The 15918-nt window shown below is 46.6% G+C and overlaps 1 protein-coding gene across 1 annotated transcript in view; it reads left to right on the top strand.

Moving 5' to 3' along the window:
- LOC138521879 (E3 ubiquitin-protein ligase TRIM39-like) overlaps nucleotides 1-15918 on the top strand; it is a 121258-nt gene that overhangs the window by 18288 nt on the left and 87052 nt on the right. The window contains exons 3-4 of the mRNA XM_069635041.1: nucleotides 8465-8695; nucleotides 13815-13837. Coding sequence (XP_069491142.1) covers nucleotides 8465-8695; nucleotides 13815-13837 — 254 coding nt within the window. The remainder of the gene's footprint in view (nucleotides 1-8464; nucleotides 8696-13814; nucleotides 13838-15918) is intronic.

The following is a 15918-nucleotide window of genomic DNA, read 5'->3' as shown; positions in this document are numbered from 1 at the left end:
TTATTGAACTTCAATGGGTTGGATGAACGCCTATCTAACCCTAAATGTAAGGATGGGAGCAGGCTACAACCATCAAAGTAAAAATAGCACAGTCCTAGTGGAGTCTTTTCAAAATCAAAAGGGCCTATGCTAATACACCTATTGCCAATCCCTTTTTCTAAATACAAATGGTGTGGGAAAATGATGTATGCAAAAGAAAGAGTATTCAAGTAAGAATATTTCAGGACAGCCGGTCAATTAGCTTCCCTTCCCCGCGTTTTCAGCACGGGGCAAGGTGGCACACTCGAGCTTAGCACAGATTCTGGCTTCTCCAGCACGAGGATGCAGGTCAGGATATAAACAAGGGCCTTCTGCGACAAAGTCTCATTCCCAATAAAGTCTCTCATTCGTAAAATGGCTTGGATACAAAACACAACATCAAAGTTACTTTCTCTTCAGGAGTCTCACGCTTACAAAGTCTCGGGTGCACTGTTTACCCTAGGTCTCTCTCAGCCAGGCTCGGACCCCTTTGATACACAGATTCACAATAGGTCTCCCTCGATCGGGCTCGGACCTTGCACTCTTGCTTTCTTCTTATTTCACAGTTCGATAAATTCACAATAGGTCTCACTCAGCCGGGCTCAGACCTTGATGCATTTATTCATAATCAAAGACTTTCCACTGTGCAATGGATTTTACTTATATCCTTGCAGGACCACTTTGATTAATTCTTATTTGATTTCTATTCTTCGTTTTCACATTGACATATTACAGTTCCTTTTGCCACTTCTTTGTGGGATACATCAGTCAGAGACCTTTGTTTGAGCACACACGCGGTGCCAGACCACTCTGCTATTTTTTATCTTAGTTCACGTTAAATGTTCAAACAATTCATCAGCCGTCTGGCCTTTACCCGCGTCTTTCATCAAACGCTTCAACGTTGGCTCTTTCGGGGAACCATGTTGCTGCTTGCAACCTTCGTTTCAACACAGACCGGTCTCGTACAGTTTCCTTCAACTCACCGGCTGTGTTGATTTTTCTGTTTGCGGCTTTGATCTCGGAGCCAAGGACGATACCACAGCGGCTGCTGCTCCTCCCCGACTCAGTCATTCATGCAGGCGGGCCTCGGATATCTCAGACACACAATGCAGGATTCTTCGGTTTCCCTTGTTGGCCTTACACGTGCTGCTTTCAAGTTCCTAGGAGTATAACGATCACTCGTCAAAAAGATCAAGGGTATCTCCTGCCTTGTTCTCCTTTCTCGGTCTGCCGTCTCTCTCCATCGGCTCAGTTGCTGCCTGGGAAGAACCGCTCCTTTGTGTGCTTTGCCTCGCTCAAAGTGTGCTCTCGTACTCCGCCTTTTATCTTTGTGGGGAGGTTCAATTGAAGTCAGGTGTGTATTGTCAAAGGTAATTGCCTGACTCTGCCTGACCATGGTATTCGGACAGGTCAGGTACATTGCTCGGGTATTAGTCTGTTTTCTCCCAGAGTGGGCAGTTTGTGTAGCAGTGTTCGTGTAGGGAAGGGGAGGGAGTTAAAGTTCCCCGATATCCTACCTGCTAGGAGGGGTTAAAGGTGTTAGCGGGCAAGGGATACCGCGTCTCGGCATCAGGCATCCCACTCCCCAAGGACCCCTCACCCAGATGATCCTCCCGCACTGACCCACCCCCAGGGTCTGGATCCAAAAGGGATGGCCGTGACCGGGCCACCTGAGAGAGATATCCCTGGGGACTATCGGGTGAGACACCTTCTGGTTTCTCACAGTACCCAGCGCCAACCGGCAAGGAACACAAGTAGCTACTACAACCCATCGTCAGGCGCTGGGAGCCGTGGGAAGCCCTGCATAAGAGGGGCTGGAAAAAGGCGCTATTACCAGGAGGTATAGCAACAAAGGAGATAGAGGGAGCGGGGCAGGACAGAGTGCGGAGGGAATTCTCTGGAAGACTATACAGCGGGCAAAAGAGTGATACCCACGCTACACCCAATTATGAAAATGGATAAGTATAAGGGCAAGAAACCAAACCATCAGTCTAAGATTGACGCATATAGGACAGGAGGGCCCAAAACACAATAAGCACCGGAGACAAGACCATAGTCGACAATGGAGGACAGGGGAAACGCAGAATCTCAGGCTACCCAGGAAATCTTGAGAGCCGTACACGAGGCAAAGACACAGCTGGAGCAAAGGATAGATGCAGTAGGTCTGGATGTCAGTCTCCGGAGATGGTACCTGCATAAGTGTCAGCGCCGCGAGTAGGAGAAGCGGAAGAGCGTATATCGTCTGTCGAAGATGTTATGACCCCGTTGAGACATGATAAAAATGTAGAAAAGGACGCAGCAGATGGAAGAAAGATGGGCCCACATGGGCTGTCTAATTGTTTCTCAATTGAAAGGGCACATAGTACAAACTGAGTGGGTGAGGCGCCCCACCAAGACAAATCATTGCCAAACTGTTAAATTACCGCGATCGAGATGTAATCTTACAAGCAGCAAGAAAGAAGGGAACTCTAGAGTATAATGGGGCAAGGATTGCAATATACCCCGACTTCACCAAAGTGGTACAAAACGCGCAGCAATCCTTTGACGCGGTGCACAGGTAGCTAGGGGAAAAAGAAATGAAGTATGCCACAATTTATCCAGCAACACTGTGCCCCTCAGGGAGTTAGGTTCTTCACGCGCCCTACTGATGCATGGGACTGGACAGAAACAATCGTCCCGCAGCAATGGATAAAGCAGAAGGGGCAAAACAAAAATGCAGGAACAGAAATGGCCCCCTCAGGGAGAAGGGAAAAGCAGTTGGAAGTCAGGAAACAGCATATATGCAAGATAGACTGCAAATAATTGACATTGATGTGGTCCCAGGAGGGGGGTGGAGTGGGAAGGGGGAGCATGAGAGCAACAACAGTGAATAAGCAACAAACTCAAGTGGGTAAAATTCAAGACTTCGGGTAGAGCGACCAGCAGGCATAGCCCCCCTTGCAAATCCCGAGGCCCCTATCAAGGGTTGGGACGAGCGATAGTTGTTTTGGGGTCAACAGATGCTTCAAGTTGGGGGGAAGTATAGGGTGGGGGAGGGGGGTGTTGTTGGGTTTGTTCGAGAGGTCAAGCGGCAGGGAGCGAGAGAATATGGGTAGTTAGACATGCACAAATGCAGTTCGGTATACATCTTGACTTAACAACAAGGCAAGGGATCTCACACCTGGGAAAGTACAACACAGAGGCAAATGACACTACACGGAACGATGCAAGGAGAATGTAGGATTGTGAAATGCCGAAATGATGAGATTAAGAGAGGGGCTGGTGACAAACTATTTGATGAGGCAGAAAGCCTGCATATTACTATTGCAGGAAACTCACTTGATGGCTCAGAGTGTAGGTTTCTGGGCAGCGGTCAATACACGTTGGTGGAACATGAAGGATACTACAGAGGATCCAGCGGGGTGGCAGTCCACCTCAGTCATAGCATTCCATTCCAGTTGGTCAAGTGGAGAGAGAGAAGGGAAGGACGATATTTGGTAGTGACTGGGGGAATTATGGGGGGAAGCAATTACCATACTGAACGTGTACGCACCTCCACCATTAAAACCAGACTTAATTAACAAAATACAGGCGATGCTGGCAACACATGGTGCAAATGTAACCATAGTGAGAGGTGACTTTACTGATGTCCTTCAGGGGCGAATAGATGTCCTCAGATGGGGGAAACGCCCGGGGGGTAGACGCGCACCAAGCTGGTGACCTTTTTGGAGGCAACAGGATTACGGGATGTCTGGAGAGGGTTACACTCCGGTAAAAGACAATTCTCGTACTATTCCTCAGCACACAACTCGATGTCTCATGTAGACTACTTTTTGGTTCAATGTACCATCACCGGGAGGGTAATAGAAGCGGAATACCTGACAAGAGGCATATTGGATTATGCCCCGCTCTATATTACGATAAGAGGGGAGGAACTGAAGGGGAAAGGGGAATGGAGACTGAACACATACCATCTAGGGATCGAGACAATACGGGAGGAGATGAAAGACTGTACGGAGACATACTTTGAATTGAATGAGGGCACAGTGAAGAATGGCTGCACACTTTGGGAAGTATAAAACGGTAAATAGGGGAAGGGCAGAGGTGGCAATAAGGCGATACTGGAGAGAAAGAAAGGAAAAGCTGGAGACACTAGAAGAAGAGGTGGCTAGGACAGAATAGAGGCACGTAGACGAACAAGCAATAGAATCTAAAATAGAGATGTAAAAGTTGCATGGCAATACAAAGAAGTGGTGACAGATGAGGCAAAAAAGGCATGCTGGGCCATGAAAGCCAGAGTGTATGAACTCGGGTCCAAATGTGGAAGGATGCTTGCATGGTTGGAGAAAAGGGAGGAGGAGTCCAGATGGGTTAGGGGCATCAGTAATGAGGAGGGAACAATCTACACGGAAGGGGAAAAAATAGTAGACGACTTCGCACATTTTTACCAGGGGCTATACAGTGCAGTCCCAGGGCCTACAGGGATCGAAATTGGGAGATACTTAGATGGGTTAAACCTGCCACAGGTAGCTGAACAAACGCGACAAGTAATGGATATTGAGATAACGATGGAGGAAGTACAAGAGGCAAGTAAGAGCTTAAATTACGTGAAACCCCAGGACCAAATGGAATCCCGACTGAATTTTGGAAATGAATCGGAGACAAGGTGGTCAAGCCAATGTGGGACATGTTCATGGAAAGCTGTGCACAAGGCACACTCTGACGTGAGAACGGCTACAATAGTGATAATACACAAAAAAGGTAAACCCACCGATAAATGTGCCTCGTACCGTCCCATATCTTTGCTGAATGGAGAGGCAAAAGTCCTAGCCAAGATACTAGCAACAAGGCTAGTAGGGGTAATAAGCAAGCTAATGAACTCAGATCAATGTGGTTTTGTTCCAGGAAGAGCAAAATGATGAACATGAGAAGGGCACATAACACTTTAGTATTACTGACTCATTAGAGGGTCCCCACGCAATAATGGCACTAGAGAAGGTCTTTGGTTTGGTGCAACGGGAATTCCTGTGGGCAGCAATGGAAAAGGTAGGCCTGGGCCCCAACTTCATAAAATAGAAGAAACTACTAAATGCACAACCACTCGCGAAAGTTAGACGGAATGGGCACACATCCCGTATCTTCCCGCTCCAGAGGGGCATGAGACAAGGATGTCCACTGTCGATGCTGCTATTTCTCATAGCGATCAAACCACTAGCCGAGCGCATTAGAGCGGATCCAACAATACAAGGGTTCTGATGGCTCAGGAACTGGGAAGATATAATCTCTCTATATGCAGACAATCGTTTGATATATCTAGGGGATCGCAGAAGAACGGGCCAGAGGGTAATGGATACCATACGGGAGTTCGGAATTTACTGCGGTCTTGAGAGTTAACTGGGAGAATCAGTCAAAATACTAGTACAGGGGGGAAAGATGCAGTCCCTGAGGAATGCCCCCTCCGGGTGGAGCAAGGGGGATTTTAGTATCTGGGTATAACAGTGCAAAAGGATGAACATTTGTTTCTTAAAAATAATCTAGAACCAATAAATCGCAGACTACAAGAAGACGCTGAACATTGGGCTAACCTACCTATAACACTGCTCGGAAGGGTCAATTTATTAAAAAGGATGGCACTGCCTAGACTGCTATATGTCTTGCAGAACACTTTGGTGAAAATACCCAAGGCACAGTTCACAAGAATCGAAGCTATAATTAGAAGACTATTATGGGGTGACAAGAATCCACGCATAGCCCTGCGGATGCTCTCAAAAGCGGTATGTGACAGAGGGGTAGGACTGCCGGATATATGGAAATACTACTGGGCGGCCCATCTGGTGGTAGCAAATGAGTGGGTATTTGGAGGGGGTAATCTAGCTCACACGAGACTGAAACTGTCGCGAATGGAAGGCTGAACCCCCTTAAAGAGGGTACTCCCCCCCCCAGCAGGACCGAGATTGGTGCAGATCAGGAAGGAAGTCGCACACGCTATGGGATGGAAGGGGAAAGCTACCAGAATGTCCCCACTGTGGGTAAATCCCAATATTAAAGAGATACAAAAGCTAGGGAGGCAGCCACGTTGGGTGGAAAAGGAAATATGCAGACTGGGAGATGTAGTGGATAATAAAGAGATAACCCATGCCAAACAATGCAGGAAAAAAATATGGACTGGGACCTGGAAGAATTCTTCACAAACACGAGACTAAAACACACTGTACAAGCTCAATTTGAAGGGGAATTGGACTTCCCCCGAACACCCCCCATCCCCCGGAGATTAATCTATTCAGGGATAAAATAGAGGGGAAAGGGATAACCACACGATATCAAGTCATAAATAAAAACACCCCCTCCCCCATGTCACACCTGAAAGGAAGATGGGAAAGAGACCCTGGAACAATAGAGGAGGAAAAATAGATAGAAGCGCTAGTGGCTACAAGAGAGGTTAATGTATCACCCAAGATGAGGCTCATACAATACAACATTCTGCACAGAGTGTACCATTCCAGAGATAGACTGCATAACAGGGGTAGAGTAACGCATGGCCGGTGTCTCAAATGTAGAAGGGAAGTAGGAACATTCCTAAAATGATGTTACTGCATATAAGCATATAAGAGGGGAGATTGAAGGAAGTAGAGTAAAATAGAAGAAACTACTAAATGCACAACCACTCGCGAAAGTTAGACGGAATGGGCACATATCCCGTATCTTCCCGCTCCAGAGGGGCATGAGACAAGGATGTCCACTGTCGCTGCTGCTATTCCTCATAGCGATCAAACCACTAGCCGAGCGCATTAGAGCAGATCCAACAATACAAGGGTTCCGATGGCTCAGGAACTGGGAAGATAGAATCTCTCTATATGCAGACAATCGTTTGATATATCTAGGGGATCGCAGAAGAACGGGTCAGAGGGTAATGGATACCATACGGGAGTTCGGAATTTACTGCGGTCTTGAGAGTTAACTGGGAGAAATCAGTCATAATACTAGTACAGGGGGGGAAAGATGCAGTCCCTGAGGAATGCCCCCTCTGGGTGGAGCAAGGGGGATTTTAGTATCTGGGTATAACAGTGCAAAAGGATGAACATTTGTTTCTTAAAAATAACCTAGAACCAATAAATCGCAGACTACAAGAAGACGCTGAACATTGGGCTAACCTACCTATAACACTGCTCGGAAGGGTCAATTTATTAAAAATGATGGCACTGCCTAGACTGCTATATGTCTTGCAGAACACTTTGGTGAAAATACCCAAGGCACAGTTCACAAGGATCGAAGCTATAATTAGAGGACTATTATGGGGTGACAAGAATCCATGCATAGCCCTGCGGATGCTCTCAAAAGCGGTATGTGACAGAGGGGTAGGACTGCCGGATATATGGAAATACTACTGGGCGGCCCATCTGGTGGTAGCAAAAGAGTGGGTATTTGGAGGGGGTAATCTAGCTCACACGAGACTGAAACTGTCGCGAATGGAAGGCTGAACCCCCTTAAAGAGGGTACTCTCCCCCCAGCAGGACCGAGATTGGTGCAGATCAGGAAGGAAGTCGCACACGCTATGGGATGGAAGGGGAAAGCTACCAGAATGTCCCCACTGTGGGTAAATCCCAATATTAAAGAGATACAAAAGCTAGGGAGGCAGCCACGTTGGGTGGAAAAGGAAATATGCAGACTGGGAGATGTAGTGGATAATAAAGAGTTAACCCATGCCGAACAATGCAGGAACAAAAATATGGACTGGGACCTGGAAGAATACTTCACAAACACGAGACTAAAACACACTGTACAAGCTCAATTTGAAGGGGAATTGGACTTCCCCCGAACACCCCCCATCCCCCGGAGATTAATCTATTCAGGGATAAAATAGAGGGGAAAGGGATAACCACACTATATCAAGTCATAAATAAAAACACCCCCTCCCCCATGTCACACCTGAAAGGGAGATGGGAAAGAGACCCTGGAACAATAGAGGAGGAAAAATAGATAGAAGCGCTAGTGGCTACAAGAGAGGTTAATGTATCACCCAAGATGAGGCTCATACAATACAACATTCTGCACAGAGTGTACCATTCCAGAGATAGACTGCATAACAGGGGTAGAGTAACGCTTGGCCAGTGTCTCAAATGTACAAGGGAAGTAGGAACATTCCTAAAATGATGTTACTGCATATAAGCATATAAGAGGGGAGATTGAAGGAAGTAGAGGGGAAGAGGACGAATGGTCAACACTAAAATAATGTGTATTTGAACAAGGGTATGAGGAATAATGTTGGAATATGGAAAAAAACGTAATAAAAACTGGTTTATAAAAAATAATCGTTGCCAATTAGTAGTTCATGTGTGTTAGGTTTATGATTTTAAGAGTTATTGAGAGGGAACCACTACAGGTGTTATATGTAAAATATGTTATGATAGTTAATATAATAATCAGACATATAATATGTGTTTATTGTTTGTTTAAATCTATTTTTAAGGGAAACATTATGAAGCAAAGAGAGAGCATCCTTAGTACATTTGAGCATCTGAAGCAGTTTCTGGAGAAGGAGAAACACCAGCTGCTCAGCAGACTGGAGAAGGAGCAAGAGGAGAAGATGAAGAAGATTCAGGAGAAACTGACCCGACTGGAGAAGCAGCAAAGCACCCGCAGGGACCTGATCACAGAGCTGGAGAGGAAGTGCCAGCAGCAGGACGTGGATCTACTGCAGGTGAGAGGGGATCAGAAACCTATAGAACTAGAGCAGCAATCCACCCACAGGGGCCTGATCCCAGAGCTAGAACAGAGGTATCAGCAGCAGGACAGGGAGTAACTAACAAAAAAACCTTCTCTGAAAGGTACAGAGAAAGGAAACCTCTAAATGGTGGCCTACATGAACTGCCTTTCCCTTTTGTGAAGAAACAGGATGAAGCATTTGTAAAAATATATAAGCAAAATAGTTCTAAAGTCAAAAATAGAAAATCACCATTTAGAACTAACTTTGCTGTTTGGGACTCCAAGTCCCATAATCCCAAGAGTACTTGGATGAAGAAATGGGCTGAAGAGCAATGCAGACCTGAAGGGCAGGCAATTAGGCGTAACAGCACACCCGAGGGAGGCTGAGAGGCTTAAAAAGCTCCCTCTTGTGCAGGCCATTAGTCCTGGTTGTGGCTGTAGGGGCAGTAGCAGTTGTAGCTGCAGCAGAAGCAGCTGGGGCAGTAGAAAGTGGCAGAGGAAAGCATGTTGCTGGCAGAATCCACAGAAGTGTGAGGAAATAAAGGACACCAGGATTTTTTCAGTTACTATCCCTGAGTTGGTCCTTTCCCCCCAAAGCCTGGATTGCAGAGGTTGCACAGCGGGAAGCTTAAGATTTGAAAGCTTTCCCCCTTGTTAACCTGATTTGAGAGATTTCGCAGCAAGAAGCATGCAGCAGACCCTGCCTGGAGGCTGGCGTGCTCCAGGGGGTCATGCTGAGCCGAACTTTGTGCCTCTGTGGTGGGACCGAAGGCAGCTTGCTGAGGGAAGTGTGCCTGGACGAGAAAACCACTGTAGTAGAAGTCCATCAGCCAGTGACAGGGGCCGAGAAGCCGGTGAGTGTTTGTGCGCGTTCTTAAGCCTTCAGGCATTGTCAAGCAGGCAACTGTAACCAGTTGCTTTCACTTGCGAGGGAGTAAAATTGACTGAAGCTGACCGGATTGTGTCAGACAATGGAGTGCAACAATTGTAGCACTCGCGTATAGACGAATACGCTGTCGAAGGAGGTGTTGAACATTATAAAAGACTGCTTTAACAAAGTTAATAATAGTTGCGTGTGCCTAAAAGTGATTTTAACACAAAGACCAAACCTGAGTAAAGTCACAATAACATTGTATCCTGTGAAACCGAGTGTTAAACCTTAATATTGCGACCCAAAGAAAACAAGCATTACAATAAGCCAAGAGTTGGATAAGCTTTGCCCTCACCCAAAATAAGCTAAAGTAAAGGTTTCTTTGAGAATAACTGTTGCTAGCAGAGGAAAAGAGGCTAATATAACATCTTTAAAGGTAGAGCCTGTAAATGAATGACTATGGTGTGAATGGAACAGCAACTAGTCATAACTAACATTGTCAAAGCCAATAGAGATTGAATTGAAAGTACTTGGCTTGTGCCTTAACAAAATGACAAGAGTGGTTGAAAAGTGGCCCTATATGAAAGTTGATGTTCAGGAGAGAGACATTGCTTGCTGTAGGGGAGACATGGTATCACAAGTATGACACTGACAAATGGGTACAATTTGTAAAACCTTTATTGAAATGGTTGGGGTTAGAGAAACTCCTAGTCTGCCCTATAACTAAGATGGGAGTCGTCTCGGCCATCAAATAATTAATAACGCAGTCCTAGTGGAGTCTGTCAAATCAAAATGGCCTATGTTAACAAAACGTAATGCCTGCCCTATTCTTTGTACAAAAGTGTAAAAAGAAGAAATGTATGCGAAAGGAAAATCAATGTTGAAATAAGTAAGTGTGGTTGAACGAGCTCTCCTCCCCATGTTAAACCTCATGGAATAAGGCTGTCCCTGAAGGCAGGATGACACACTCTGGCTCAGCTTCTATCACAATAAACAGTTCACCACGTCGATCGAGGCCCACCTGGCCTTCCACGTTTAAGTCTCTTTTCATTGGCTTCAAAACAAGATTTCATCAAAAACAGTTCCCGAAGGTCCCCCTCTGCCGGGCTCAGAACTCACAAAAAATAAAGATTAACACAAAGAAGTAAGAGGCTCCTTTCCCCAAGCTTGTCTCACTTTGGGTCTCCCTCTGTCGGGCTTGGACCCCTCAACATATGTAATTCAACGCGAACAAGCAAGGAAGCTCCCTTCCCCAAGCTTGTCTCACTTCGGGTCACCCTCTGTCGGGCTCAGACCCCTTTTCAGAATATAGTTCCACACAAACAAGCAATGGGGTTCCCTTCCCCATGCTTGTCTCACTTTGGGTCTCCCTCTGTCGGGCTCGGACTCCTTTTCAGAATGTCTCTTCAATTCAAGCAAGTCGAAGACTTTCGATTGTGCGATGGATTTAACTATGACCTTCGCAGGACCACTTCGACTAAATGTTCACAGTTCAACTTTCACTTTCCCCCCTTTCTCTGGGAGTTCTCTTCTTTATTTCACTTTTGCTGATCATACGCTTATGTTTCAAACAGTTCACTTGTAACAGAGACTTTCGAGTGGGCTACTTCCTTTCACCAGACCACTCCGTTCCTTAGTATCGCTGTCTTCGCAGCTACTTGTTCACTTTAAAGTTCATTCAGAGGTCTGCCTTTCCTTGCATTTCATTCACACGCGCGCAGCCTCCACTTGCAGTAAATGTTGCCACTTCAAAAACCTCTTAACACACACCGGTCTTTCAGATCGCTTTCCGAACTCACCGGCTGTGAGCGTCTCTTCTGAGAGGGTCTCCGGCAGGCTCTGAACACAATGCAATCTTCACTTGTGGGATCTGGCCTTCTGCACGTGTTGTCCGCGGCCTGTCGGAGGCAACGACCTCTGGTAAGGAACTCTTGGGGTTTCTGACCCGCTGCTTCCGTCCCTCGATCTGTCGTTCTGCTCCAGTAGGCTTGCCTTCGTCCCAGAAGCCCTGCTCATACTCGTGTTCTGCCTTGCTCAGAGTGTGTCTTTGGGTGCTCCCTTTTATTCATGTGAGGAGAGCTAATAGGTATCAGGTGTATGCACTTGGCATCGAGTGCCTGAATTTTTGCCTGACCCGATTAGCGGGACAGGTCCAGTATGATGTGTGTAAGTGGATGTTGTTACTGTCAGTCACCCTCTGTCCAGTGTTTTTGTAAAAAGGAGGGGGTGGGGGAGTTACGACCTCGGAGCATCCTAAAACATAGGATAGATTGGAAGTGGAGGTCCTGGTATAAAGTGACCCAGGCAGAAGTGGAAGTGGAAGTCCTGGTATAAAGTGACCCAGGCAGAAGTCGAAGGGGAAATCCTGGTATAAAGTGACCCAGGCAGAAGTGGAAGTCCTGGTATAAGGTGACCCAGACAGAGGTGGAAGTGGAAGTCCTGGTATAAAGTGTCCCAGACAGAGGTGGAAGTGGAATTCCTGGTATAAAGTGACCCAGGCAGAAGTGGAAGTGAAAACAAAGAGGTGATGGCTGGAAGGTTTTGAATGAATCTTAACCACTGGCATTGCTCTGGGCAACCCTCCAGACCATCGTTCTTCACCTGCCAAGCCATTACAGAAGGGGAAAGACCATATGCAAATCAGGCTTGGTCCCACCCCAAAAGGGGCAGTCCAGCCCGAACTGCTAGGTCACATCCCTTCTGCACGAGACCACAAGCATCCCCAAACATGTTTCGGCCTTGTTAGGCCTCATCAGTGTAGAGTAGCCTTGGTCTCTAGGCCCAGCAGGCACGGGACCCACGTCTGGGCATACCCGTCCATGGGTACAGTACATGTCACACAAGGGATATTCTTACAGACACGCCCAGTCGACGTCCCGTTTCGAATTTCGAAAACAAGTCATGCAATACTCTGCAACTACCACTAGATGTCAGACTATGCATAGCATGTGAATCTAAGCAGGTACAAGCATCAGAAATACGATTACATTAAGTAATGTATGCCATATCCTCACAGAATACAATATAGGAACATCACTTGCTTATCCCCTTCAAGGCACTATATTTTATTAATGCTTGTTCTACTATTATGAAGGGATATTCTGAAATGAGATGGTGTCTCACCTTTTGCTCCTACCCTGCAGGGCAGAATGGGGTGAAATACCGTGGCACCTTCGCTCCATTGACAAATATCTGGCTGCAACTCTTGTCTTGTCAGTGAGCACACCACACTGTCCAGACAGAGAGAACCAAGAGAGTGCACTTCACAATACACCTCTGAGAGAGAGGGACAGCATGAAAGACTGCTCTCACCCACTGACACACCACCCTGCAGAGAGTGGCACAACCACGGAGCTGGAGAGAGAGAGAAGAGAGAGATAAGAGAGAGAGAAGAGAGAGAGAGTAAGAGAAAGAGAGCGACACACCCACAGAGCTGGCAAAGGACAGAGAGCAAGCTACAGCGATAGAGCCAGGAGAAAGAGAGATGGAATGATAGGGGGAGGCAGAGAGAGAGACACAGAGCGAGCAAGAGAGATGGGGAATGGGGTGAGAGAAAAACAGACGGCACTGATGGGGAGAGAGAGAGAGCGAGAGAGAGAGAGGGAGAGAAAGCCTGTACCATACCATGGATCTAGGGAGAAATTGTCAGCGAGACAGCGCGCAGAGAGAGAGAGATCGCTAGGTCAGCAAATGCTGCATTATGACAGCTAGTCTAGTCCAAATGCCCTCTAATGCTGAGTGCCGTATGTGCAGTCTCACATTTGTGCAGTTGTTGCCATCATATGCAAAGTGCAGCTTCAAACTCCTCTAATGCCAGTTAGTGCCTGGCATGCCTGTAAATCCACTGTATGTCATGTTCATTCCCATTTGTGTAGGTTCTGCAGATGCAAAGTGCGACCTCAGGACCTCTCAGTGATGCCATCTAATCGCAGTTAATGCCTTGTTTGTATGACACTCACTACATCTAAGTGCACCCTCAAATATCACAGTAATGTCAGGCTCTGGGCCACTTGTCTGAGCTGAATGTTACTCCCCCCACCTTTAGTTCAGTGGCTCTAGTTCCCAGCACAAACATTGTCTGACCAGAAACCTCACAGAAGGCTCAACTGATTCCTAGACTCGATAATGCAGCGGCCTAACTCTTCCTTGAATCACAGTTCAGGGTCTCTGTAAAATGGAAATCAATGTTTAGAACAATGTAGGATGACTATTTATCTTGTCCTCTTTCTCTTTCTCTCCCTAGGATGTGAAGAGTGTCTTGAGCAGGTACGTCTCCTCTTGCCTTGATGTGCCCACAATGTGGACTCACTTTTATCCCGGTGGATGTCCTCTGTTCCTCACATTTATTACACACTACAGACCCCGGCTCCATTTTAACTTCTGGGAGTTTTAGCATTTCTATGTGTGATTTAAAAATAGAGACTGTGGGTTTTACATTACCCCTTGCAAGCCTCTCACTCTCTCTCTCTCTCTAAGCTCACAGTGCAGGGCCCGCCTTCTGTATAACCCTATATACCCCCTGTATGCTTGCTTCCCTGACTTGCATTAGCACTTAGCTAATTCCATTATCAGCGATCCAAGGAAACTAGCAAAGATGGCTGACTTGTGGGTCTCTCACAGAGTTAACCACAGTGATCAGGGGACAGGTAAGGCAGGCCAACATTCTCCCTTCTTACAGGGCCTCAAAGAAGAAGTGGGTAACCCCTTGTGGCTGGGTCCATAAAGAAGGTTGGCACCACTAACTCAAAGGTGAGTGGTGGTTCCTCAGTAATTCCCAGACTCCCCAGCACCTGCTGGGACTGTGGAAAAACTGTCCACCCCAGAGGTCAGCCTAGCTGCCCTAAAAAGCCTGATGAGCAGAGTGCCTAAAGCATGGCCTCTGGTCACTGGAAGACTTGCCCTTGTGCAGACATCCCAGAGATGTCTTCAGCTTTGCTTAATGTGGGAGGGTCAAGCCCCGGAAAGGGGACAGGGAGTGGGGTATTTCCCTCCAATACTTAGTATGTCCATTCCATTATAGTGCACAGCCAGCCTACCACTGGAATCAGAGACACTACTTCCAGTACCACTGTTATTAACAGCACTTTCTTTGGGCCAGAGGTTCTAACAAATAGTCCTCTGCAGGCCACTAAGTTATCTAGTGGCCCCTTAAGACTTTCCCTGTCGCTTCAGATAGTTAATTGGAAGTTAGCTCTCCCTGTTAGTGTCCATGAAAATGTCCCTGGCAGTTTTTTCCTGGGAATGACTTGGAAGAGAGAGGTATCTTTAAAAGAACCGCTCTCATCCCAGGAATTGTGAAGTTAAATTCCACCCCTGTGGGTTCCATGTGTTTTTACCGGGAATTTTTCATCACTGATTTGATTTTCACTGTTTCTTTCTGTAAAAGATGGGTGGAGGCCCATTAATATCCCTGTTCCCCGAGCCCGCCAACCCCTCCCCTTCCAACCCCCACCTCAGTGAAAAATAGGCAGTAAACAAATACAATGAAAAATATGTCAAAAAGTGATCCGTCTTTTAATCACCTACTAAAATCTCACCTGTCCTAAAAGTCGTATTGAAATGATCACTTGCCTAAATCTCGACCTCATATACTTGCACTTAATTTACAAAAACGTCGACTCCCCCCAAATCTGCCATTAGTATTTAACCATAAAGATATGAAAGTGAAGCAATACAAAAGGGGGCAATCCTTCCTTTACCCCCCAATTCTATCAGAATGTGGATATCCCCGAGCCTTCCCGCTCCTCCCCGGGCATCTCCCATTCAGAATGTATCACGTAGAGATTCCTGAGCCCACCTTCTCCCCCCCAGGGGTCTCTCCTTCAGAATGTATCATGTAGAGATTCCTGAGCCCACCCTCTCCTCCCCGGGCGTCTCCCATTCAGAATGAATCATGTAGAGATTCCTGAGCCCACCCTCTCCTCTACAGGGGTCTCTCATTCAGAATGTATGAGAATGTAGAGATTCCCGAGCCCATCCTCTCCTCCCAGGTGGTCTGTCATTCAGAATGTATCAGAATGTAGAGATCCCTGTGCCCACTGAAAGAAAGGCATGGCATCAAAGCAAGAAAGACAAAAGTGATCACAGTTCAAGGGTGTTTATTAAACTGTACAATGGGTGAGATAAATGCCTTATCTAAACCTAAATCTAAGATGGGAGCAAGCTATGACCATCAAATAATAATAATACTGTCCAAGTGGAGTCTAATCAAATAAAAAAGGCCTATACCAAGAAACCTATTGCCAATCCTTACTGCTATGTTACAAAATATGTGTGGGATAATGTTCACAAGAAAGAAAAGTGTTCACAAAATGATAAGTCAGGATGTTATTGCCGGGGTCTCTCTT

Source organism: Ambystoma mexicanum, chromosome 13 (genome assembly GCF_040938575.1).
Source record: "Ambystoma mexicanum isolate Mex_15411 chromosome 13, UKY_AmexF1_1, whole genome shotgun sequence".
Taxonomy (NCBI): Eukaryota; Metazoa; Chordata; class Amphibia; order Caudata; family Ambystomatidae; genus Ambystoma; species Ambystoma mexicanum.
This window is presented reverse-complemented; position numbering and strand designations above follow the sequence as displayed.